Here is a 27974-nt window from a genome sequence, read left to right on the forward strand (position 1 = left end):
CCGTTAACATTGTTGATGCTTTGCAACATAGCTCATTCTCCTACCAGAAATAATTTTAATAACATGCAGACTGTGGCAATGGAAATACACACATGACCAGCAACAATTCTTAAGCACACTTTGGCACTAATAACGTTGAAATCAGACATGTTATGTAAATGTATATATCTTTATTACAGCTACCTGTATGGTGCAGTCTGGGGATTTTTGCATTCAAGATACATTTACATTTTCTGTGGTTGGAAACTCTATATTGTCTGTATTACCTCTATTTGGAGAAATGATCCGTGCTGTTGAGTGGAACCTGATCTGGTTGCCACCTAACTTCACAGTTTCATTAAATACTGTCATCCTGTTGATTGCATCAGTGGCAAACACTTACTTATATGGTAAAAAAACAAAAACAAAACATAGACATAGTATTCAGATGTGAGGAAAACTGCACTGTTATGAACACAACAAACATTAACTTTATGAGATTCAGCATTATGTTGTAAGGTGTTTCTCATATTGTGTTCACACTCTGTGCATCTTGTTTGACTCTGTCATGAAGCAACAAACACAAAACACTCCTAACAAATAAAAAACAATACAAAACAAAGATTTAATCAGTATATATAATATAATAAATTGAAGTGGGAGGCGGGCCTCTGAAGGAGGTCTCCAAAGAGATTCAGTGATTAGAAGTGAAAAAACATTACAATAGTTATAACATTAGTTATCAAAAGGAGATCACATAGAACAACCTGAATGTGTGTGATTTGGTTAAAGAGACAGTTCAGAGATACAGTAGTTTTGGAGAATTTTACTGTTTTTCCCACTTTCTCAGAGTCGGAAACTAATTAACACCTTAGGAAAGACTTTTTATATGTATTTGGTGTAGTCTGAAGTTATGTCAAACAGTAATAATAGGCTATGTTGGCTCAGTTGTTGAGTGTCTGTGGGATCAAATAACATAATCATGAGCCCATAAGTATCCAGGAATTGAACGAAACTAAAGGGGGAGTGAGGGGACACCTTTTTCCAAGCTTTGTCTGAAGGAAGGCCTGAAACCCCTGTAAAAACAAAACAAAACAATGTGTTATGCATAAAGTCGAATAATGACGTAGCATTCAAACACTAAAAGTTTTCTATATGTGCTATTTTGAGTTGCAGCCACATGATTCACTAATGCTTTCATTTAAATGCCGGTGTATCTAATAAAGCGGCCACTAGACTCTCTCTCTCTCTCTCTCTCTCTCTCACACACACACACACACACACACACACACACACACACACACACACACACACACACACACACATCAGATCAGATCGTCGTCACTTTTTGGGTACATTACATAAACTTACATTCATTTCCTGGGGACTTACCCTAACCATAACCACTACTTGTCCAAACCTACCCCCAAATTTGTTCCTAAAAGTAGCCTATGACACACACACAAACACAGTGCGGAGGTGGGGGGCGTGGTCGTGGCGCAGACAGCTGCAGAGCAAACTGCTGACAGGCTTCTTCATCGCAGTCTCAGTGTGTGTTTTTTTTTTGTGAGGACGTGATGCCTGCAAAGCAAACAGTTGAGGAGATGTGCACACACACCGCAGGCTAAACAACACACCACACTTCCTTGACTTCTCAGCCACGACAGCGTTTGACATCCAGCAAGTTCTTCTTTTTTTTTTTTTTTTTACTACTGTAAACTTTTGCACACTGACAGACAGATAAGCAGCATTTCGGTAGAGCGAGCGAGGATGACACCGGTACAATCGGAACGACATTTTAACAGACTTTTCCTGTGCGGGTTGATTTTCTATCTGCGGGACTCAACAGTGAGTTTATAGCGACTTTTTTTCAACACTGCTTACATCACAGTTATACTGAGAGTCAGTGTTTAGTGTAACTGCTCATCACTTGTGCGCATTTTACTGTTTAGTTCGGTAAAATGTTGTATAAAGTATGATTTACAGGCTATTTTTTGCATATATATGTAGATCCATCAGTACTGCTGTCAATGGCCAAACCCTTCACATTTTGTAATCGTCTCTTTTCCACGCGCGACCCATTAATTGGAGACATCACCGTTCCATCCGTTTAACGCGCGCGCTCTCAACCGGAGCAGCTATGCAGCACGAGCGCTTGCTGAAAGTGTTGGTCATCGGCGACCTGGGAGTCGGGAAAACGTCCATCATAAAGAGATACGTCCACCAAGTGTTCTCCCAGCACTACCGGGCCACCATCGGAGTCGACTTCGCCCTCAAAGTGCTCAACTGGGATCACAAGACGGTGGTGCGGCTGCAGCTCTGGGACATCGCCGGTGCGTAAAAGTTTGGCTTCATGCAGGGAAAATGTGAAGGAGCAGCTGCCTTCAGATTGTGGTTATATTTGCCAGAAACCGCCTGTGGTGGAATGTAACTAAGTACATTTACTCAAGTGCTGTACTTAAGTAGGAATTTTGAGGTATTTGTACTTGAGTAGCCGATTTCCAGAGGTGGAAGAAGTATTCAGATAATTTACTTAGTAAAAGTACCAATACAGCAATGTAAAAATACTCCATTACAAGTAAAAGTCCTGCATTAAAATCCTACTTAAGTAAAAGTACATAAGTATTATGAGCTTGATGGAGTTAAAGTATTGCAGTAAAAGTACATAAGTATTATGAGCTTGATGGAGTTAAAGTATTGCAGTAAAAGTACATAAGTATTATGAGCTTGATGTAGTTAAAGTATTACAGTAAAAGTAGTGGTTTGGTCCCTCTGACTGATATATTATTATATATGACATCATTAGATTATTAATACTGAAGCATCAGTGTTAGAGCAGCATGTTACTGTTGTAGCTGCTGGACGTGGAGCTAGTTTCAACTACTTTATATACAGTTAACTAGTTTAGTCCAGTGGTTCCCAACATAGGTGTCGGGGCCCTCCAAAGGGTCACCAGATAAATCTGAGGGGTCGCGAGATGATTAATGGGAGAGGAAAGAAGAGAAAACAAAGTTCTGATACACAAATCTTTTGATTTTTGGTGAAATATTGGATCATTTGAACATTTATTGAAGTGAAACCATGTGAGAAGTTTAGAGGGAAAAATCACTATTTGGTGGAGCTGTTAACAACTCATAGACATCTGAAATGTGACCCCGACTACACACTGCTTTTTGTAAGACGTCAAAAGCCAAAAAGGTTGGAAACCACTGGTTTCATCTCTAACAATGTGTTATATTTTAAAAGCTTGTTATATTATCCATTGTGTCAAATCTTCATCTGAAAAGTAACTAAAGCTGTCAAATAAATGCAGTGGAGTAGAAAGTATAAAGTAGCTTAAAATGGAAAAACTCAAGTAAAGTACAAGTACCTCAAAACAGTACTTGAGTAAATGGATTTAGTTAATTTCCACCACTGCAATAGAGATATTAAAGGAAGAATTTGACATTTTGGGAAATTCGTGTTCTTGCTGAGACTTAGATCAAAACATTGATACCACTTCAGACCACTTCTCATCTAATTCTTGGCAAGGAACTGAAAGAGCATATTTCCCAAAAATGTCAAATTGTTCCTTTAACAAGTATCACTTGTGCTCCAAAACTAAATCTGATTTAGGTTTATGTGTACTCAGTTACTTTCCACCACTGCCTATTTCCATTTTGTGCTACTTCATACTTCCACTCTACTACATTTCAGAGGGAAATATTGTACTTTCTGTTCCACTACATTTATTTCAGCACTAAAGTTACTTTCTAAATCAATATTTTATATGTAAAACACATGATTAGTTTGTCATATATGCTAAGATTGAGCATATAAATTAGACTATTCAACAGTATAAGGTGTTAAAATTAGCCATCATGACAACATTAAAATGCTGCTTACAATTAAACAGTTTTAATATTTAAACTTTAACTCTAAATTGGGCCATTTTACATAATGATTACTTTCACTTTTGATACTTTAAGTACATTTTGCTGACAATACTCTACTGACTTTTACTTAAATAAGATTTTGAATGCAGGATTTTTACTTGTAATTAAGTGTTTTTTCATTGTGATATTGTTATTTTTACTTAAGTAAAGAATAGGATAACCACTGCATCGCCATGTGACACTAATGTGTCACTGTGCTTCAGGTAAAACTAGTAGGTTTAGGTCATTTTGAAGTTTAGGTCTACCAGACTCTTGATTAGTTTTTAATTAATTCATGGATTCTGTCAGATTTGTAATATTTGCTTTGCTTGTAGCTGCATACGTCCGACAAGTCAAAAACACATGAATTACTCAAATATGACACCAAACACAACATCAAGTGACCTCTAAATGACGTTATAATCATGTAATACATGATATTGTATGTGGGTCAGGTTCAGGTTTAGATTGGGTTCAGGTTTTCTAAAAACTGGTATCAAGGTTAAGTTTACTTATAGTCTAGAGAATCAAATATTATTAGACATAATTTACCATCTATAAAGTTTAGATGTTATGGTAAATGTTCATGGCTCCTTGGAGACTCATATATACTCAGTTTTGCATCTTGTCACCAGTAACGGCCCAAGTCATTTATTCAGGTTTCTCAGAAAACACGAAAAATTCTTCATGGTGTGCAAGCTGCCTCTAGACACTGCACAACAGGCTACTATAATACCGGTCAAATGATGTTATGATTACTAATATTATGTTCAAGTGAGATTTTCATTAAATAAAAACAAAAGTAAAGAGGATCCTTTGTAATTTTTTAGTTATACACATAATTTCTAGCTGTTAGATTACAACACGGTATTCAAATCTTTCTTAATTAGATCATGTAATGTGGAAAAAATGAGACAAAAACTGTAGATGAAATATTGTTTAAAAGGCAGAAAAGAGTTAACAAAAAGCCTTTTAATCACTTGTAACAGCCACAGACTCTGGAGCCTTCCCATTCTTTGCTAAATGCTAATGCTAGCTACATGGACTTAGCTATTTTGCTGACTAAAAAGACTGAATAAAAAGACTAAATAACAACGCAAAATGACGATTTAGTCACACTCTTGACGCAGACCGTTATACTACAGGGGTAGAATCGCATGATCTGTTCAACTGAGGATGTGGGTGATTTTACCAGAGGCGGCCAGCGTCATGAGGAGATGATTTAGGCAAAAAAAATAATTTTTGTTAAAAAATGACACAGGCCATTATTTTAGGAAGGTGTCATACACGTCAAAATGCTTATTTAGCATAAAAAACATACTTCAAATCTGTATGAAAGTGGTTTTATATCATGTAAGACATGGTATTGTTGTGTCTATTTGGGCATGGATGCAGCAAATAATAAGAAAATAGAAAGAATGTAGTTAGAGAAATCTTAAATTAAAGTTTTAGCTAGTCATAAATGCATAATTATGAATATTTTAAAATGTCAAATCCACTTGTCATAGCTAATTGGCACTTAGTTGAACTTGGACTGTACAAATACGATGCAACTAACGAGCCAAACATAGAAAAGCTGCATTTTGCTGATGCATCCGACAATGACGACGCATGATGTGAGAAGTGACCGCCTGCAAGATGTGGTAAACCTCCATTTCTGCAGATGAAATGTTGAGTTTACCCTCCAGCATGTCTCATTACCCACCAGATTAGGTGTCATAAAAGAAGAAAAACTCTTTGTTTTCTGATTATAAAACCATCACGTCTCTCTAGTTTAATTTGATGTACTTTTAGAAACACTGTTCTTCCTTGTCTCTCAGCTCTGTTTCTCTCTCTCTCACACACACACACACATGTTACAGTTTATCTTCTGCGGGTGTTGAGCAACATGATAGCTGATAAGAGGCGTCATTTACATGAAGACATCCTATTGAGGCTGTTAGCTAGACGGACTTTAGACCAGCAAACCAGTGATGACTTCATACTGGAGCTGCTGCTGGAGTCACTGCATGGTGACTTTTAAACTCTGACAGTGTGTCTTTCTCTCTCTCACACACACACACAGCTGGCAGATTATTCTTGCCAGCACATGAAAGTGATAATTGCATCACTGGTTTGTGTGAGTGAGGGAGTGTTTCACTGGTCCATCACAAGGTGTTTGCAAAGTCAATTTTTTTTACACCACAACATTTGCAATGTTTTATTAGCTGCTTGTGTCAAGATTAGTTAAGTTAAAGGCCTTTCTTTCTGAGTTCTCCAGTCATGACATCTTTTTGTTGACCAGTATGGAGGTTAGCTTCACTCAGGGCTAAACTGGCAGATTCCCAGTAGACGTTTTGTACTGGATCTGTCACAAATAAATGCAACTTCACTTTTAGCGAGTACAGACTTACAATCTGATATTCATTCATTTGTGTAAGAAGATAAGATCTCAAAAAACAACACATTTGAACCACAAAGTCAATTACTAAAATACAAATAGATGCTAATGTGCAGCTCAGAGAATAGAGCAGTGGTGGAAGACGTATTTAGATCATTTACTTGAGTAAAAGTACCAATACAGCAAAGTGAAAATACTCCATTACAAGTAAAAGTCCAGCATTAAAATCCTACTTAAGTAAAAGTACATAAGTATTATGAGCTTGATGTAGCTAAAGTATTGCAGTAAAAGTAGTGGTTTGGTCCCTCTGACTGATATATTATTATATATGACATCATTAGATTATTAATAGTGAAGCATCAGTGTTAGAGCAGCATGTTACTGTTGTAGCTGCTGGAGGTGGAGCTAGTTTCAACTACTTTATATACAGTTAGCTAGTTTAGTCCAGTGGTTCACAAACTAGGGGTCGGGCCCCTCCAAAGGGTCACCAGATAAATCTGAGGGGTCGTGAGATGATTAACAAAGTTCTGATACACAAATCTGTTGATTTTTGGTGAACTATTGGATCATTTGAACATTTATTGAAATGAAAGCATGTGAGAAGTTTAGAGGGAAAAATCACTATTTGGTGGAGCTGTTAACAACTCATAGACATCTGAAATGTGACCCCGACTACACACTGCTTTTTGTAAGACGTCAAAAGCCCAAAAAGGTTGGAAACCACTGGTTTCATCTCTAACCATGTGTTGTATTTTAAAAGCTTGTTATATTATCCATTGTGTCAAATCTTCATCTGAAAAGTCACTAAAGCTGTCAAATAAATGCAGTGGAGTAGAAAGTATAAAGTAGCATCAAATGGAAATACTCAAGTAAAGTACAACCTCAAAACAGTACTTGAGTAAATGGATTTAGTTAATTTCCACCACTGCAATAGAGATATTAAAGGAAGAATTTGACATTTTGGGAAATTCGTGTTCTTGCTGAGAGTTAGATGAAAACATCGATACCATTTCAGACATGAGTTGTACTGGTCTTCTCATCTAACTCTTGGCAAGGAACTGAAAGAGCATATTTCCCAAAATGTCAAACTATTCCTTTAACAGGTATCACTTGTGCTCCAAAACTAAATCTGATTTAGGTTTTATGTGACCCACATGCAGACCTACGAGGTCTTATTCTAAAGTCTGAACTGTTAGCGGTGATCGGATAGTTTTAAGAGGTAGTTTAAAGTCTTTCTCACACTCTGCTGAGGTGAGTGAAACACGGAGATAACATTTGCTGACAACTCTCAGGCTGCTTGTTTGTGTGTTTGTGTTTGTGTGTGTGTGCGTGTCAGATGCTCACTTGTTGATTCACCACTATATTAGGATCATGTGGAGGAAGTTAGCTTCCAGGATAGAGACTTATTCATATATTCAGTATGTGTGTATGACGCACACGGTCATACACACATACTTAGATTCAACAAAAGATGTATTTTTCTGCACGAACTCACGGCTTAACAAGATTTAATTTTACTCCGTTTCTCATTCTTTCACATTTTATTATTCAGTCAACATATCATAAACCGTTTTTTCCTCCAATTTATTTGCCATATATACGTTTCACACATATTAACAGTTAATTGTGTTTACGATGCAAGTCAGAAATGTGGAAAATATAAAGTATTCATCAACAACAGTGACATCTACCCTTCAAAAAACTGGTTAAACACTGGATTAAATGTTCTATTTTACAAATAACTTTTGTGAGATTTGAATTAGAATCAAACATCTCAGTGCATGTAGAAATATATATATATATATATGAATGAAATCTTACAAATAACAGTAAATTAGAAATAACTGTGACTCAGCAGGAACTACTGACGGTGTGCTCTTGAGTCTTTGTTTGAATTAAAACTCTTCAAATACAGACCAGAAAGAAAGACTTACTACATGTATCTATGTTAAGTTGATCTGTAATCAAGATAAGGTTTGAGTTAAGAACATTTTCAGGTATCTAATCAAGTTTTATAAAGTGTCAGACGGACTTTGAGGTTGCAGCCACAACACGTGAATATTTGAGATCCGTTTCTGAAACTCCTGAATGGCTCAACTGATTCTAGACAGACGAGACCTCCAGCAACACTTGTAGTATGAAGAACAAGCCAATGGGTCGTCTACAAAGATGGGTTGGATATATAGTTGTGTGACTTCAGACCAATCGTTGTCCAAGATTAACAGAGGCAAGGGAAGAAGGGATACGGGTGACGCCATATTTGGTCCATTAACTAGAAAGGTGCAACTAGGGGGTGGTACTTGGGTGTTTGTTAATCCAAAAATGTGCCTATTAGATATGGCATACATTAGAAACACTTTGATTAGGATAATAACAATAATAATAATAATAGTAGTAGTAATAAAATAAATAAAAAGCTTTATAAAGTGCTGTGTATAGAGAGAGCAGAAAGACACATAATACAACAACTGAAACTCCTGAATCGTTCAACTAATTCCTCACCATGTTGTTCTGATCACGTTTGTAACATAGACCTCATAAATGTTACTTATTCTGTCGTCTTTTCTTCTGTTTTCTTTTTGAAGGACAAGAACGCTATGGCAACATGACACGTGTGTACTACAGAGAGGCCGTAGGGGCTCTCGTCGTCTTCGACATGACCCGACTCTCCACGTTTCAGGCCGTCCTCAAGTGGAAAGGAGACCTGGACTCAAAGGTAAATTTGGAAAGGAAATAAGTGAAGGAGAAAGGGAAGGAAAGGGTTAGAAAGCATCCACCCTCTAATTAGTTTTACAGCTGCAATTCATGTGAGGAAGCGGCTACAGACTTTTGTAATATACAAGTGGAACCTTTAATCTGTGACGTCGGCTGCTTTGTCTACTTATTCTGCAGTCATGATTTCCCACATTACCCTTTAGTAACCTCTGCAGTGACATTGGATGTTGGATGCACTGTGTGGATATTTATTTTCATTCCATCGACAGTAAAATGTGCGGTTATGTTTTTCTCTCAGCCGCTTCCAACTATAAACGTCAGATTGAGATCTAAATATGTGACTGAAAGTCTGGTCTGTCAGTGACTTCACTTCACTTCACTTAAAGGATACATTCACACTTTTTCAAGTCAGTCTTAAAACAATTGTCAGGTAACCATGGCCACTAAGAGATCTCTTAGTGATGGAGGACCACTTCCACAGCCCTCCTTCTGTACAAAAATGTGTTTAAAAGTTTACTTGAGGCTAATATGAAGCCTCAACCATCCAAATTAGTCTAATCAAGTCAATATCTTTTAATACTAAAGTCTTTTTATTGCAAAATTCCCTCTTAATGTTACGATCCTTCAACTGCAGCTGAACAGGAAAACTGTCCGTCAACACACGAATAGGGAATATTTTACTAAGAAGATTGTAACCGTGGGAGATATCTGCTTTATTTGACTAAACCAGACAGCTGAAGCTTCATATTAACTTCAGATAAACTTTAAACACATTTTAGCTAAAACACAAAGGATTTTGTCCCCCTTCACATACACTGTAAGCACTTGTAAGCATCTGACCATTGTTTTAAGACAAACTTGAACAGTTGTGAGCCTTTCCTTTTAACTTTATTGTCTCTTCAAGGGAAACCGGCCTCGCAGCAGCCGTTAGAATAACATAGAAGACATGCACTACATGAATAAATAAATACATAGTTAAACAGTAACATAAAATAAAAGATAAAAATGAGCAACCATGAAAAAGACATACAGGCAGTAGAGATTACAGCTCTATGTCCAGCTACAGAAATACACTGGAAACGTCCACAAATTGTAAAAACCAGCAGTAAATTAGGACAAACTTCACTCAGAGATAAACAGTACAACATCCAAAGGTTAAGCTTACTGTTTACTTTATAACTTAGATTTCCTTCTTCAAATAACAACATGTCCAGTCTGCTAACAAACAGAAGACTTTTAGTTTGGTTTATATTGGTCAACTTTACCTTTTAAGCTGTATTTACAAATGACTGATGACAATCTTAACTAAATACATGTTTAACATATTTATATGATATCAGAGGAGGAATAAACAACAAGCTTTGGTGGTTTTATCTTCACATTTAGCCCATGAAAACTTCTCTTTTTCACTTAGTTATATGACCAGTGGATTATTAAATACTGAAGCCTGCTAAAGATATCTATTTTGCACTGTATTTCTTGGCCTCATCTATAAAATCCATTGAAACTGGACTTTTCTGCTCTACTATGATGTATTTGGTGAAGAAATGCAGACTTTAGGTGGTGAAATCTTAGTCATCTCCTTAGAGCTGCTGTTCTGTTCTGTTTTAAGTCACATCACATTTCCTAATCTGTTTTTTTGTTAGGTCGCCCTGAGCAACGGGAGGCCGGTTCCAGTTGTTCTACTGGCCAACAAATGTGACCAGCGGCGGCACGGTTTGTGCCCTAAACTGCCCAAACTGGAGAACTTCTCCAGGGAGTACGGATTCGTCGGCTGGTTTGAAACCTCTGCCAAGGTAAGACCTGATGTTCTTCTGCGTGTTAATGTTACCATGAGGAATGCAAATATTGTTATAAACTGTGATCTGTTTCTTTTTCTGTTCTCCGTCGCTGTCTTCATTCATTTCCACTGTAAACAAATGTCACTGCATATTTTCTAGGCGCATTTCTCATTACTCCTCTGCCTCACTTAGTTGTTCTTTTCTTTCTATATTTAACAGTCTCTCTTCTCTTCATGCCAACTCTCCTCTCCTTTTTCTCAGTTTTCAAGCTGCACTGGTTAACAGTTTAATGTGAATATACACTTGGCTCTTGTGTCGAAACCACAAAATTTAAAAATCCAGTTGTCTGGTCATTGGCATCCTTCCTCCACTCCAGGAAGTGACAAATTCACAACCACAAAGTTGACTCTGTAAAGTAGAAAAGGAAACATTTAGCCGTGAAAAGTGTCAAGTTCATTTACTAACACCGCCTGGTTTCTGGAGATAAAGCTGCTCCTTCTTGCTGCCGTGTTGTCGGCCGCCAATTAACACACGTATTAATGCAATTACCCCGCTGCAGCTAAAATTACCAACACCCAACTAAAAATTACCAACAGCGTCTTCATTTGTAACTGAGAGCCTACGAGGAGTTAGAGGGATTTTCTGCCTGTTTTTTGGGGGGGATATGGACAAGGAGCTTGTTGTGGTATAGCTGTTCTCTTTGGTTGATTAGATTTTATTTATCTACTTACTCAATTGATCTATATTTGAAGGGGCAAGTTAGAAGCAACAGCTATTTATAGCGCGCAAATTAGATCCGTTATACTTTTAATCTGCTTTCATGTCCTTTTGCTTGTGTTTACTTTCTAATCTCTTTTTTTGCACAGTAAAAAAAAAAGTACTTCACAGTTAAGAAATAAGTTTAACACAATGATGGTTTATCTTGTGGTAATTAAGTAAGTAATTGTTTGTGTCACATGACCATGTTTGCCAGTTTCTACACTTACAGACTATGTTTAGTGACTGAGTGGAGAGATAGTTATAATAAAGTTAATAATATAATGTAATAAAGTTTGACTGGATTAACTTAATGGGGAAAGTTGTTGTCTTTTTCAGTTGTAGCTGCTGTTCAAAAGAATATTTGATTAATTTACTGATTTGTTAAAGTTTCTCCTCCACTCGAAAAATTTGTTTTGCTCGTTGTTGCTTCAGTTGGATGTTGATGAATGATTTATGTGCAGTTTGGCACTAAAAGGCTGTTTTCACTTTCATCTGCTGGAGCGGGAAAGCAAGATTTGTGGAAAAAAACACATTAGACACAAATTTCATATTATTCAAAGTAGAGAATCTTATATACAGCTGGAGGGGATCTTTAAGGAATTTAAAGCTGCATTAATTTATATTTTTTATTTTACAATTGTAAAACTGACTATACTGACGAGAGTTTTATCACCCTACTCTGAAATTCTCCTCAGCTCTACAGAGCATTTTAGCTTCTTTCAGCTCATTGTTTTGGTTTTTACGGCCGCATTTTTACTTTTTTGGTTCACTTTCACCGCTCCAGAGTACACAGCTTAAATCTGAAAAGACATTATTTGGTGCCACTTTACTATAAGACTACCCTTATACAGGATTTATGAATAGTTTATTAATAAGTTGTTAACACTTTATAAATCATTAATAAGCTGTTATAACATATTAGATAAAAAGGGCAACAGTGACCTTTTGCTTGCCAAATAGTGAGCCCACATTTTTCTGTACTGTTAAGCCTCAGATCAAATTGGTTACTTATCTTACCTTATACCTGTCAGCTTCATCAGATATTTGTCCATAAGTTAGTAGCATTTAACCACCGTCTGCATATCTTAATAGTCAAAAAAGTTTCATTTGGCATATCAAATTATGGCATATGATTAGATTCATACACTAAGGCTTTGGCAATATTGTTTACCTTGACATTTCCAGCACGCTATCAGCAGCCGTCCTCGTTATTATCACAGGTGTTGATGACATATGCTATCAGGTTGTTACACACAGTGGATATTAAAGTTGTATATTGTGATGCTTCATGTTGGTTACAGGTGTTTCACACTTTACAGCAAGGCTCCCTTTTGTCAGTAATAAATGTTAGTAACTCATTAGTAAGATTAATGAGTTGTAAGCAGTAACTTGATCTTGCCAAATAGTTGTATGAAAACTGTTATAACTTGTTTATAATTGTTTACACATAATATATGAAGTGACAACCTAATTAATAACCTAATTAGAAACCATTTATAAAATCTTTATAAGGGTAGTCTTATTGTTAAGTGGTACCCATTATTTTGAAAATAATGAAAACAGATATTTTCAAAAACAGTCACCAGAATGGATAAATCTGAAAACTTTGGTTTTGTGTTTGAGTGTGTACGAGGACAATTGAGCTTTTGAAAACAACATCATAAGCTAGTTAGTCTGTTGTTACATCTCGCTCTCTCCTCCCCTGTTTATGTCTCTTTAACCTCCGTCTTCTCAGGACAACACCAACATCGACGCGGCCATCACGTGTCTGGTGAAGAACATCATGTCCGTGGAGGAGGAGAGGGCCTTGAGTGACGCTACATCCAAAAACGAACCGGAAGGCAGCGTTCTGGTGCTGCCTCGCTTCGACTACAATGTGAAGGAGAAGGGACTCGGTGGGTGTTCGGGATGCTCCGGTCTCAAACCCAGAGACGCAGACAACGACTGAAGAAGAGATCGGTCTGAACTGAGAGACTTAGTTGAATAATTTATATGTTGTAACTTAAAGTTACATCCCCTCCCTCCCTTTATCCTCACAAATGCATTTTATTCAGAGATGTCAGATGAAATATTTTGGGTTTTTATTCTAAGACAAAGATTTGAAAAAGTTAAACTGTCTTTTAAGGATTTTTGTGAAAAATCCATCAAACATCTTTTGTACAAGACTGTAATTATTATCTTTTTATAACAATAGAGTCAAAATATTTGTTTCATTGTTACAAAACTTTACTGTATTAATTTTAAAATGTGATAATAAAATGGTTTACAGGTTTGAAAGAACGTTTAGGGCTCAGCAACATTTTTAAAGTGTAAAACATTTACAAAGAAGTTGAATTTCTTATTTTGTGATGACATGTTGGAATAAAATCCATTGGTTTGTTAATAACAGATTAAAAATCTAATTGTAAAAACAATCGCATATTCATAAGAGTGCACTTTTAATCTGTCACGTCTGAATGTCAGAACCTTTTCATTGTCTTTCTTTGGCTGTGATGAATGTGTTTCAATCCAATCAATGGAATAAAATATTGACATTGTACGTTTCTGCAAACCACGGATACGTTGAATCTCTACGTTTCAATGTTGTGTCATTTGACGCCGCATTAAATGGCCGTTATCAGTTGAATAATTAAGTTTTATGATGTGACAACTCTGTGGTTAAAGTCTGATTAGGTTGAAGCACAACCATTGTTGTTTAGGGTTAGGGAAAGATCATGGTTTGGGTTAAAATACACGGTTTTGTCGCCAGAAAAACGGCTGCAAATGTCCCGACGTCTCGCTAAAAATACCAGGTTTTGTCAGTTGAAACAGGAAGCGAGCGGTGGTCTCTGCTGCTTTGATGCTTTTGCACCTTTCTGCCATTCAACTAACTCTCAAACCAACCACCCAACCCGCCTCCTCCTAACATGGAAATGAGCTCATATAAATGTCGTCTGAGCTACGTCACTTTCCCCATGTTAAGTATTGTAGAAATGTTGATATGCTACATATTAAACGTATTGAAACATAGAGATTAAACGTATCTGGGGTTTGCAGAAACGTACCGTGCCAACATTTTTGTGAATAAAACACAACAGATGTTATCCTGCTCTGAATGTGAGAAAAACATCTGTTTAGACTTGAAATGTGAACTGTTTTATCCACAAATGTTTTTAAAATTAGATGTTTTTTAGTTTAGATGTATTTTTTAAACAGTAGCAGCAGGATTTCACTTCTTTTTTATGGTCTTTACTTGAAATGGAAGTGGACAACGCCAACAACCTGTGGGACAACCTCAGCAACAAAGCCTACAAAATGGACGGCCGTTTATGGGCATGTGCGAACAATCTGATGTCATCAAGAGGAGGAAGTAGAGGTAACATTGCAAATGAAACATTCAGAGCAGGCTGAAGCTGCAGGATGGGGCATTTTACACAGGTTTACACACATGTGGCCATGTCTAACATAGATGTCTGACATCATGACAGTATAAAAATTTGGGTTAAAGCATCTGTTAAATGAAATTGTAACAAAAATAACAAAAAATCACAAAAAGCACGATATGTCCCCTATAAGTTACAGGAAACCACTTAAAGGCACCATTTGGAGTTTTTGACCACCAATGGCGCTGTGGAGCAATGTTTTTATGAGCGAGCCCTTGTTTTTGTTTACAGCTCTACTAGCATGTGAGGATTTGCATGTGTGTCAATACACATCACTGCTGACTGCAGAGGCCAGTAACGCTAATGGGATGAACATGCTATTCCACTGATTGGCAGCTGGTGGCAGTAATGCACCAAGAAACTAGTCTGAAAAAAACGGCTTTGCAAGTGTTTCAAGATGAATGAAATAGATTTAACATGTTTGTTGGGATTCACACAACAGGTTCTGGTATGAAACATGATGTAAACATAACTCTGTTGACAAGAAAACTCCACAGTGTATCTTTAACTCTTTTTGTTTACTTTGTCTGCTTCTACAGTCACTCCCTGCTGTAGTGTTTCTGCACTGCACTCTGAGATCACCCGTCAGTCATTCAGTGTGGTCGGGACTGTGACAGCTTCTTCTTTTTGATGTTCCCTTTATGATGTTTGAGTTTCTGTATCTCTTCAGGCACGGCGGTTCAAGGTTGCTTTTTTTATTGTCAACTGTTTCAGAGCGACGAGTCAGTAAAAATCATCTTCAGGCAGACTCCGACAGTCATGCAGGACAGAATACAGTGGAAAAAATAAATAAAATAGACAATGAAGATAATAGAAATGACTATCTTAACATTTACTTTTCAAACTCTAGTATTGATCTATAGGGTGATGTTGAAAGGTGAACTTTTCTATATAAAACATACAGATTCACACTGTTTGCTGTAAAAAGGTTGTGAACAAGGTTATTTAGCGCTATATCTGCTGATGCTAACTACTCATTTTTTTCTTCCTCTATTTATTCCACACAAACAATAAAAAGTTTTCCATATAAATTCCATATAAACTATAAAACACCGACCGTTTCATCAACTGGATTCTGGTTGTTTTTTACATAATTTGTTGATTGATTGTCAAAACACACAATTTAGTGGAAATGTTGCATCACTTTGACATGTTTCATATGCTTTAACATGCATAGTTAGGTTTTCCCACATGCTTTTCTGAATGTCACATTCTTTGAAGCCTTTTATTTACTCAGAGTCTGTCAGCATTCACTCACCTCTCGGCTTTAAAAACGAGAAAAACAGGTATGACTATTAAATTAGAATGAATTCCTTTTCTTCCGTTCTCATTTTCACGGCTTTGCTTTTTAACTTAACACTGTCTCTGTTCTCTAAATGTGTTTGCCAGCTCTTACAGCTATAGCTCTCAAGTTAAAAGCCTAAAAAAACAATCCTAATTATATAGGCGATTGATAAAAGCAGTGTGTGTATTAGTGTTCGAGTCGTTCTTGCTGCTCAGCCTGATGGATAGTGCACTATAATTATGCGCCCACCCATGTAAATATTCCTATTCATTGTGCCAGAGTGTGCATAATACTCATGTTCTCTGAGGAAAAGTGTTTCTTTTTCAGTCGTCATCATCCTGCGTACATTCACAGTCCAACCACCATCTGAAAAGGTTCAATCTAAGTGAGATTTAAGTGCGGACTGGAAAAGAAATTAATCATTTTCTTTGTCAGAAGGAGGCACCGATCAAACCTTATAATTGCTTTAAAAAAACAAAACACCAACGCCGAAATCATCCACATATCCTGAATAGATCTCTCACTGTGCTACACTGAAAATAATCATTTCATCTTGTCAGATAAAAAGTCCTCTTGGTGGGAGTACATGTATTTTACAATAAACTGCACATTATTATTTTCTTTTTTTTTCTTATATTCTAATCTTCCTCCTTCCCAGAAAACAGTGTGTCTTTAATGATGCTTCATGCTGCACTGCTAGACAGAAATAATACAAATTCCAACTGATAAAAGCATCACACATCCATTCCTTCTCTATCATGAGTCATAAACGTCCTTTGTTATGTCCTGCACCCCTCAATTCAACTGCAAATACACCCCATTAGGAAGTTTATACGTAATTGACTTTAGAGCTGCTGTAATTCTTTCAGTTTTGCAGAAAACATGGTGGATTTTTGATGTCTTTGTTCTTCACCGCAGGTTAAATGGACCAGTGAACTGACCGCGTGAGCTTACATGAGCTTCTTTGTCCTTTCCGTGTCGACACAGCAGGTGGTCGCGGGGAGACGCTGTGAATCGTTTCCCTGCTTGACATCTCAAATATGAGATAAGGCTTTTAGAGAGTTTTTTTTAAAAAAATTAAAGACCTCCTAAGACATTTTTTCAATCACTGGCCTTAGAACAACAGTTTATGCGTTGCTTTGAAAGATTATCTATGTAATGCCACCGCTAATGAGCGTTGCAGGATTAACCTGCTATTAACCCCCCATTTCCTTCCGTTCTCTGTTTACAGCTTTTCTATGCTGCAGTACAACGTAGCCCCAGGTTAATGGTGTAGTAATTTGATTGAACACAAATTTGTTTTGTATTATGCAATCCAGAGCACAAAACTGAAATAGTGTAGATCTTGGGGAGGGACTCTCTGGAGGAAAGGGCCTAAAGACGGTGCGTGGTAAAGTGGGACCCGTCTTAAAGGGGGGCGTATCAAGCACATTTGCAGCTCTATATTTACATTCTGGGGCTCTACTGGTTTTAAAAAACTCCTTATTTATCTTATACAGGCTCAACTCAACAATTCAAAAACAGAAGTCATACTGTTTAGTCCCCCTAATCCATCCAATAACCCCATTAGTCTTGGTCCCCTATCCACCTACATGAAGCCCACTGCCAGAAATCTCGGAGTTTCAAGCCACACATTAACAAAGTCGTCCAGTCCTGCTTCCTCCAAATCAGACCCATTTCCAGAATTAAGCCGATGCCAAAAATCATCCACGCTTTCATTTTCTCTAGACTAGATTACTGCAACTTCCTCCTTTCCGGTATAACACAAAAATCCCTGTTCCGCCTCCACCTAGTCCAGAATGCAGCAGCTCAGCTTCTTACTGGTTTTAACAGACAACGTCACATCACCCCAATTCTGGCTTCTCTCCGTTGGCTCTCTGTTCGTTTTAGAATTGACTTTAAGATTTTACTGATCACTTATAAAGCACGTCTGGGTCTGAAGCTCCAAGCTAACAGATATGCTGACCCCCGTATGAGCCAGCCCGCAGCCTTACATCCTCAGGTGGGGCCCTTCTGGCTGTTCCAAAGTCGAGGCTTAAATCTAAAGATGACCGTTTGGAACGACCTGCCTGAGGAGATAAGGCTGGCAGAATCAGTAACTTCTTTTAAATCACTTCTTAAAACCCATTTTTGCTTTTATGTAATGTTGTCTTTAGATCATCTTTCTTTTAAACTTTTTATCATCTCGCCGCCATCTTTTTAAGGTCAGATCTGTTATTGTTTTCTGTTTCATGTCTTTGCTTTGCATTGTACTGCTTTTGCTTTGTCTGTCAAAGGTGCTATATAAATAAAGTTATTATTATTATTTATGTGGTCCTTCAGTTCAGCCTCTGTCTGAAACAGGCCGTTTTAGCTCCTGTCTCTTTATGGACCCCCTCCTGATGAGCCCACTCTGCTCTGATTGGTCAGCTTCAGGTGACTCGGGAGGCTACGTAAACTAACAGTAGTAGTAGGATTTCACTTCTTTTTCTTGTTCTTTACTCAAAATGGAAACTTCTCAAATACAATCATACATCTTTGAGCCTGAATCCAATCTGAAATATGCAAATGGACAATATGAACAACTCATGGTACAACCTTAGCAACAAAGGCTACGTAAAATGCGATGTCCAGCATGCGCCAACAATCTGATGTCATCAGGACGAGGAAGTAGGTGTAACTTTGCACACAAAGCGTTCAGAGCAGGCCAAAGCCTTTTGACTTTCAATGAACATTTTTACATACATTCAACTCAAGTTTAGGACCTTTGACCATGTTAACGTAGACATCCAACTTCATAAAAGTATAAAAATACTAAAAAAAAGTACGATATGTTAAAGGAGCATTTATCACAAACCTGTGAAAACAGTTGTATAATGATACAGGAGACTGTGGCTCTGAAGGGAGCTCTCCAGTTTGACAATATAACCCTGATGATGTCATAGTGATGTCATCAGAGCTATCTTAGCTTCTGCTTGAGACTTAAATGTTTTCAAAAGAACCTGCATTATAAATTTGAGGTGTGGGCCTTGGAAAGAACTGAGCATTTATGAAGCGGGGGGCTCCAATGAAAGATGCCATTAGGTTGCATTATGGGAAATGTAGGATCCAGTGTTTTTGAAGCTTGACCCTTAACAGGGAACTAAAAGTCAGGATATCTCGGCCTCTGCTGCTTCAATTTTGACAAATCTTTCTTTAATCTCTCTCTTGTAAGTTCCCTAACTTTAGGAAAGTGCAATACTAAATCACTCAAGAACTTCTTTAAGGCCCCTTTAAGTTAAATTAGCACAAACAAGGTAGCATACAGCAAGACTGGAGCTTTTGGAGGTCTGCTTCGCCCAGCTGTTAATCCTGCTGGTATATCAGGTTTATTTGTTGAAAAAAGTAGAGAAGAGATCATCATAAAATAACAAACCACTCCACAAGTTATCTGTGGAGAAAGTAACATTATATGGATATAAATACACTACTATAATGTCAAGTGTTTTTATTTTACATTATCAATACATGTTGTCTCTTTCTCCCACTTGTCACATCTCTTGAAATCATGAACGCAGCGAGAAGGAGGAAATAAGAATAATCATCAATCACAAGATGTTTCTGAGGGCGCCACTAGAGGGAGCAACAAGCTGTGATTTCCTTTAAAAGTGGAAAATGTGTGTACACAACTCACATTAAAGGTTGTAGTGTGTGTGTATGCACTTAAAATGATTAATCTTTTGGCTGTAATAGTCTCCATGTTGCATTGTTTTCCTCACTGTCTCACTTCTTTCTCTGTTTTTTCCTTTCAGTCATCCCTCCTGCTGGTGTAGGAGTGGAACCTATTATGGCTCTTTTCTCTCTTTATTGCCCCAATAGCTTCTATTTTTGGACGTAGCCTCTCTCACTCACTCCCTCTCACATCTCTTACTGTTCTTTCCTGTGCTCCCTGATTCCCATTATCACGCTGATCCAAAGCGACCGAAATCAGTGCGAGGAGGAAGCAAAGATTCAACACTGAATGTGAATCTTCTCAGGTCTCCTCACAGCTGTTCTGCAGGTCGCTGCTAAATCCATCAGATATGGTGATGGGCTTTGTCTGAGCAAGATGCTGGCTGCTGAATCTCCCCGCTGAATTGATGTGTTTTCATCAGTCCTTGAGAGGAAATGGATAACTGATGTCCTTTGCAGTTTTTTTTTTTTTGTTTTTGTTGTTGCTGAGAAACCTGTTGCATCCTAGAGGACTAACAGCAGCACAGGAAGGATCTTTCACATATTTTGCTGTAAGTTGGTGCAACAGATCTTTCTTGTTTCCACTTCTCTTCTCAAACATCTTTTTCTCTTGTTCTACATCACCGTAAGTTCATGTCTTTGTTGATTTCTATTCTACACTCCACATGGCTCAGTTATATGGCTCAGTTCAATTGGAAGTGTGTGATTTGCAGATGAAAAGTAAGCATGTTTTGTGTATTTCGTGTCATCGTAATTGAAAATCTTGACTTGTTTACTGACACAACAAACCTTTGACAACATGAAAAACTCATATTTAGTTGTTTTAAGGTACTCGCTGGCGTCTGACAGATGTGTTAATCAATCTGAGAATGATTGACGTCTTGAATTTTAGTCATGCTTCTCTTTTATTTATATTTGGACTCCATATTCTGTCTTTATAAGGATAAAAAAAATCTCTGTTAAAAGAACAATCTTTTCCTCACACCTCTAGCTGAATTATAAATATATATATATATTCCTTTTATATGTTTATGATCATTTTATCATCTGTTTTTTCAACACACAGCATTCATAATGTGATAAATTACAGATATATTTGAATATAATATGTACAATAATGCATCTTCTGTTACAGAATGATATCAAAGAAAGCACAACATTTGTTTGTATTGTTCTTTTGTTTTAGATTTAAAATTAACATGCAAAGTCTTTATAAGCTGGCGATGTTTTCTATCTTCCCAGTGAACCCAGTCCACCATGAAGATGGCTGCTTCTATTAGGATAATCATCGGTCTGCTGCTTATTTTACACTTCAGCAATGGTGAGTGCCTCTCGGTGCAGTTTGTTATGTAACAGGTTGTTCAGCAGGTAATCTGACTGGTTAAAAGCAGGCTGATGATTGCTTTTTTTTATTCCTGTGTGTTTCTAGTTTGAGGCGAGGTCCATATTAATCTCATAATCACAGTGAAGTATATTTATTAATGTTAGCTTTATTACTGTACAGGTATTGTATAGAGCCACTGCATGTTTATTGTGAAATTTAAAGTCCCCATCCACTCAAAAAATGTGTTTTTATTCTTGTTTCTTCAGTTGGACGTCTGAGCTTCACTGTGCAGAATAATGTATGTGCAGAGTTTGACACTAGAAGACTGTTTTCACTTTCATCTGTTTCTCAGTGCTCACTGAAAATCTGATTTTAAGGGGCTGGCCTACGAGCTTGATTGATGACATGATTTGTGAACTTGAATAGGAGAAAGTTGGACTTTTCAGTGAAGTAGGAGACATCTTTTGTCCAGCAGTTAAACTTATAAAATGAACAATATTTGGCATTTTCACCAATTCTAGAGTTTTAAGGTTTTGAGGTAATTATGCTTTTTTTGAGGAAAACACATATTAGACACATATTATTATTCCAAGTAGAGTGTTTTTTATATATCTTACAACATGTCTGGAGGGGATCTTTAAGGATAATTGTGTTTCATATAGTTTTTACATGTGCTCTCTTTGTTGTTTGGATCCAAAAAGTGCATCAAGTCAATTTTATTTATATAACCCAAAATAATTTTTACAATCTGTACAACATGGCACACTTTAGACCCTTGATTAAGATAAGGTAAAACTCTCCACAAAACCTAAAAAAAGGGGGAAATAGGCATTGTTTATACTGTCCAATACAAACCCTGAGCCAGTTTTTTCAGCTCTGATAATTTGTGAAAACACAGCCCAGTACTTATTGTTTTTAATATATCTTTTTTGTTTATTTCTTTTAGTCCATTCAAGAATAAAACTGATCTATAAAACAGTTTCAGGATTGTATCAGAGAGCAGATGTCCCTTTATATTGATATTCGTTTCCAAAAAAATGAATCACAAACATGAACATACATGAAACTAGAAATCTAACTGATATTTTATCCACACACAATAAACAGTGGCCTGATTCATTTATGGTTGACGCACAGTACTGTTATTGATCCGTGTTATTCAGCTCATGAGATGTTACAAGGTCATATTTATTGGAACTTACATGAGCTTTGTTTTTACATTGTTTTGGATGAAATCTATGAAAGGGAAAATATGACCACAGTTTTATGTAAAAGAAAGGTTTAAACAAGCATACTGTGTGTGATTCATCTTGTCTTTCTCTAACAAGATGAAATTGTTAAGCTACAAGGGAGCTTAATGGTAGAAAGAGATTCAACCTTTTGAAACGTCGATAGCTTATGACAGGTTTTAAATCAGTCCCAACGGGCTTCTTGCCAGACGTGTTTTGCAGCAGTGTTCAATAGTTACATTGACAGAAAGCATTTTATAAATTAGGGGTCAGCAGGATTTTCATTTTTTAACTGTGATTAACATGAAAAAGTAAAACTACATCAGTGATAGATCTGTGATTCCTGGAAAAGAAGAGTCTTCCAATACATTTTATTTAAAAAAAAAAAAAAAAGCTGTTTGAACACGAAGTTGTGCCAAAATTGAACCGTCCACGTGTACTGTATATACTCTCACACCTACTGTATATATCAATGCATACACAGTCATGCCCAGTGCATACACTCATGCATATATTCATGCACACAATCTGTTCAATTTGTTCTGTTATTTTCATCCTAAATCCATTTTATCCATCTGTTTGTTTAGTTGTTTTCACCTGAATTTAAAAGCCAAACCAGGGACAAGCTCTGCAAGGCAAGGCGCATTTATTTCATACCTTGAGTGCTTTACAAAGTAAGTACACCGACAAAAGGATATATATATATATATATATATATATATATATATAAGCAAACAAGCAAAGCACAGAGAATAAAAACAAACAAACAAATTTGACAAGAAAAGTAGATCAGTTTGCAGAAGGAAGCCGAATCATAAGGACAACAATAAAAAATGTAAGTTGGTTTGTAATCAGTTGTGCACGGATATAAAATTGTAGATTGGATCACATAAATTACAGCAAATAAGCTTTAGCTAGATGCCTTATATACCTCACATCTGTCGCATTACCTCTTCACGATTATCTGCATTGTTCCTATTAAATGTACCGAACAAATAAACGAGGACGAAGATTAAAATGCACCTACTGTTTTTCTTCGTTTTGACCTTCCATCAAAAAATGTTCTGCTTTTCATCATTTTCATAATGTAGACTAAAAGGTTAAACTATAATGTATGTTCATGAATGACTGTCATTCAGTAAGTATTTCACCAAACGTATTTCAACTCCACCACGGCATTAAAAAAACAATTTTCTGTAGCCTTCAACTCTCTCTACAGTCACATTATGACTGGATTAACCTGCAAGGAAGCCATAAGACTAAAATGAATTCTGGGCCTACTTGACCATCAGCTTCCTCCCTCTCTTTGTAGATTGTGAATGCACCATGACATCTTCAAGTACCCTTCAAATACAGTGATTGAGGGTCTCTGTGCTAGCGCCCCAAGAATTTAAATGAGCTTTGATTAGATGGTAGCATTCAGGTGCGATGCTGTGAAAAAATCAAAGGGAGGGGGGGGTGTTTTTGAAACGTTTTAGCCTATTAGGTTATTTCTTGCAGCTGTTACAATAACATTTATAAAATTATTATGAACTATAATAAAACAATTATGAAACTTGAACTTGACTTTTGCATTTGCAGGAATGTTTTAATCCATTTTCTTTATTCAATTCATCAAGTAGTGTGATATTTTCACTCTCAGCGATGTGATGTCAAGTTTATGCCTTGTCCTTTCCTCATCCAGACACATAATCCTATCTTATACAACAAAACAGAAAAGTTAAAAGCTAATTTAAAATGCCAGAATTAAATCCCCCAGGACTCCTTTCAGTACTGTGGATAGCGCCACTCGGCCAGATGTGCCAAAACACTTAAAGTCATTCTTGCACGTCACTGTTTAAAGGTGCAGTGTGTAGAATTTAGTGTCATCTGGAGGAACAGACTTGGCAGAAATGGAACAAAATATTTATAAGTATGTTTTCATTAGTGTATAATCACCTGAAACTAAGAATCATATTTTTATTACTAGTATTCTGTTGGTTGCAATCTGCAAACTCACCACTAGATGCCACTAAATCTTACACACTGGTCCTTTAATTCAGCTCTATGTGCAGCGTGCAGCAAACTTCAATATTGAATAGAAATAATAACAACATGCAATAGCACAACATGCTGTCATCATAAAAATAAATAAGATACAGTAGACGCCTACTTGTCAGACTAAGAAAACAGTCTGCTTCTTTTTCTGCTTTCCTGTGTCGCCCCTCTTTGACCAACATCTCTGCAAATCTCCGAGCAGGGAAGGAGGAAACCCCTGGTCCATTTACTGCGTCATCACGTAGCCTAGACGCCGTGTTATCTCTATTGTCACAAGAGCACGAGCCATGACAATGAAAGTGACTGTTCTCACGTTGCAGCTCTTAGAGTTTTTTTAATTAGCCTAGTTATTTTAGATATTGTATACTGTCCATGGGTGAAGCAGTGCAAATCACTATGAGGGGGATAAATTTTGTCTCCACCAGGGATAAAGCAGAGGCAGACCAGAGGGGGGGAAATCCCCACCGTCCACCCTGGCAAATTGCACCCCAGCAGGGCCATATTAACACTTCACTGTGCCCCTGAGCACCAACATTCAAATACTCCCCCTCCAGGAAAATATCTTAATATCCAGATGGATTGGCTAAAAATTAATTCACAAAAAGTCCTAATAACTTTGGGGATCCTCTGACTTTTCTTCTAGCACCACCGACGCTGACAGTTTTGGTTTGAGTTGAAATGTCTGGACAACTATTGGATGGATCACCATGAAATGTGTTCCAACGTCACTTTGCCGCCTGACTGTTCATCAACGGCCATCATCAGGTCAAAATTTCAGTGCAAAACTAATGACATCCCCATTAACCTCAGCTGTACTTTGTGTTTAGTGCCAATTAGCAAATGAGATGGTAAACATTTTACCTGCTGCATACCGTGCTAGCATTGTCATTGTGAACATGTTAGCATGCTGACAATAGCATATCAAGTACACAAATGCACATGCTTTGAGCTACGCAAGATTGATTTCACGCATCGCTGCTTTCTGGAGTGTGTCACCTGAAAATTGTTTGTGCAACACAAGCGCAAGCTGCAGTCTGAGCGTTGTAACAAGGGTCGCTATAGCATGAAACAACACTGATCCTCTTTATTTGAGTTCACTTGAGTTCAGTGCTCTGATTAGCTTCAACTAGCCTATATCACCTCCTTGAGGACTGAGATTGATCCCCTCCACTGGTGGAGGGGAAATTGCCATTTGTGTACTTCCATGGAGCGTGTTTCTGATTGCTTAGTAAAATCTCTATTTTGCTTTTTCTTTCTAGCCCAGAAACCCAGTGACGACTCCTTCCACGCCTCCCTCGTCATGCTGTTCAGCGTGAGCCCCCTGTCCCTCATCAGCCTCCTGCTGCTGGGCCTGACAGTCGTCCTGTCTGGCAGTGTCTACCTTTGGGTCCTCAGATACGTCTGCATCGGCTGCTGCCAGCCAGTTGTGGTCGGCCCTGAATCACAATCCCTGGCTGGGATGGTTTAAAATCATCAGCCCCTGTCTGAGTGGGTTTCACTCGCTCACGTGCTATGCTAACAAGTCACACTGGATATTCCCCTTTCTTCACAGCTAAAAATGACATTCTTCGCACCTGTGAATTGGCTGTATTCACAAGAGAGAAGACTTTAATATGTGAAATTAGATATCTCACATGAGACATGTCAGGCCAGAATGTGTGAAAAAATGTTCCTTTATAGTTGTTGTTTTTGTACTTAATGTAAATTTGACATTTTCATATATGACAGAATGTGTAAGCTATAAGAAATGTGACCAGTTATTTCCCTTGTTGGAAAAACAACCAAGCTTTGTAGGTGCATTAAAACAGGGGATGACATCTTCCTGTACCAAAGAAGACATGGACGCAGCTTTACAGGTTGTTGTAAGAGTTGTCGTGTATCTGGCCATCCAACCAAGTCCAATATTCACTCTCCTTTTGGATTTTTTTTGGGCTCCATCAACTCCTGAGTGAAAATATTAAATTCTTTAACTGCTAAATGCTACACTATGTTCACTAGCTAGTCGCCAACTTTGTCTGTCTGCTGTTTGGTGTTGAGCAAACAGCATAAACTGTATTTATTTATGCTTTTTTGCTTAAAAAGAAAAGAGTAATGAGAGCAGTGAGAGTGAACCAAAATAATGAGCTGAAAGATGCTAAAACTTTCAGCTGTAAAAGAAAGATGATGTAAAAATGCCCCTAAAATGATTAGCGCTGCAATAATTCATAAGCATGAATAACTTAGTATCAAAATAATTAATTTGTGCTCACAAATAAAACCAACTGTTATGTGTCAAAGAGACAAGGACAAAGTGGTAATAATAATAATATTCATATGAAAGAATGGATTCAGTATTTGTAGGCACTTCAATTCAAAAACACAGCTGCTAGCATGTCGCTAATGACCAAAGTAGCCAGAACAACCTGTAACTTAAGTTTCCACACTACAGCAACTTTACACTAGTTCAGAAGCATAGATTATTAATTTATATGCAACATGATAATAATAATAATATTCATATGAAAGAATGGATTCAGTATTTGTAGGCACCTCAATTCCCTAAACACAGCTGCTAGCATGTCGCTAATGACCAAAGTAGCCAGAACAACCTGTAACTTTAGTTTCCACTGCTACGGCAACTTCACATTAATTCAAAAGCATAGATTATTAATTTATACACACATATTAAGTAATTTGACAACAGTAATTACTCATTTGTGAGCACAAATAGCTAATTCCTTCTCACAGATTCATTTAAGAGGTTGAATTACTCATTTGTGCAAACAAATCTTAAAAGTTTTACTCCTGACACCTGCTGGACTCCGTAAAAAGTCCAACTAAGATCAGCCTGAGCAATGTGTTTGTTGGACAACAGGTTAAATGAACATACCTCTATACATATATTTTTTACTGTATATGTACAAGATGAACTGAGGATACAGAAAGACGTTTTATTGGAGAAGTTTTATGAATAAATACAAATTAAATAGTGCAAGGTCATTCTCACATTTCTTTATGTTTCTGTATGTGTCTGAGATATAAACACAAACACATATGGTGATTTGTATACTTGACTCTACTTCTATCTGTTTTTCAATTAATTTTGAAATAAATCTTCTGGGTACTTAACAGCTCTCCATCTGACTCTCAATATTGTCTGTATCTGTCTTCGAATGAATAAGAAAATAACATTCCAGATGAAAGATGAGTCATCTCACAGTCTGCTTGAATAATGGACAGAGGCTATCAAGTTTGCATCTTAACGGATCCAATTAAATTTGATCAGTCTCATAATTCAACAGCTTCATATCCCTTTAAAGCTCAATGAATGAATAAGTGATCTGAGAGAAATCAAGAGCAGCCAGGAGGCTTCGAAGAGGTTTATTATTTTACCAGGAACACACATACAAACCGCCACACATGATGTAAAAACACATGAACATGTTGATTGAAGGATATCTCTAAATGCTGTGTAGGAGA

General features: G+C 37.1%; 1 protein-coding gene across 2 annotated transcripts; it reads left to right on the top strand.

Moving 5' to 3' along the window:
* The first annotated feature begins 1303 nt into the window (after positions 1-1303).
* Positions 1304-13966, top strand: zgc:162171 (uncharacterized protein LOC565931 homolog). 2 transcript variants are annotated; one of them, XM_042401133.1, is made up of 5 exons: positions 1304-1827; positions 1990-2312; positions 8859-8989; positions 10635-10784; positions 13264-13966. In XM_042401133.1, exons 2-5 carry the CDS (start codon positions 2120-2122, stop codon positions 13474-13476), a joined length of 687 nt encoding a protein of 228 aa, XP_042257067.1. In that variant the 5' UTR covers positions 1304-1827; positions 1990-2119; the 3' UTR covers positions 13477-13966. The 2 variants fall into 2 exon arrangements, with proteins under 2 accessions (XP_042257067.1, XP_042257065.1); XM_042401131.1 differs by having other exon boundaries at positions 1304-2312.
* The last annotated feature ends 14008 nt before the right edge of the window (positions 13967-27974 follow it).

The sequence above is a fragment of the Thunnus maccoyii genome, chromosome 22 (genome assembly GCF_910596095.1).
Source record: "Thunnus maccoyii chromosome 22, fThuMac1.1, whole genome shotgun sequence".
Taxonomy (NCBI): Eukaryota; Metazoa; Chordata; class Actinopteri; order Scombriformes; family Scombridae; genus Thunnus; species Thunnus maccoyii.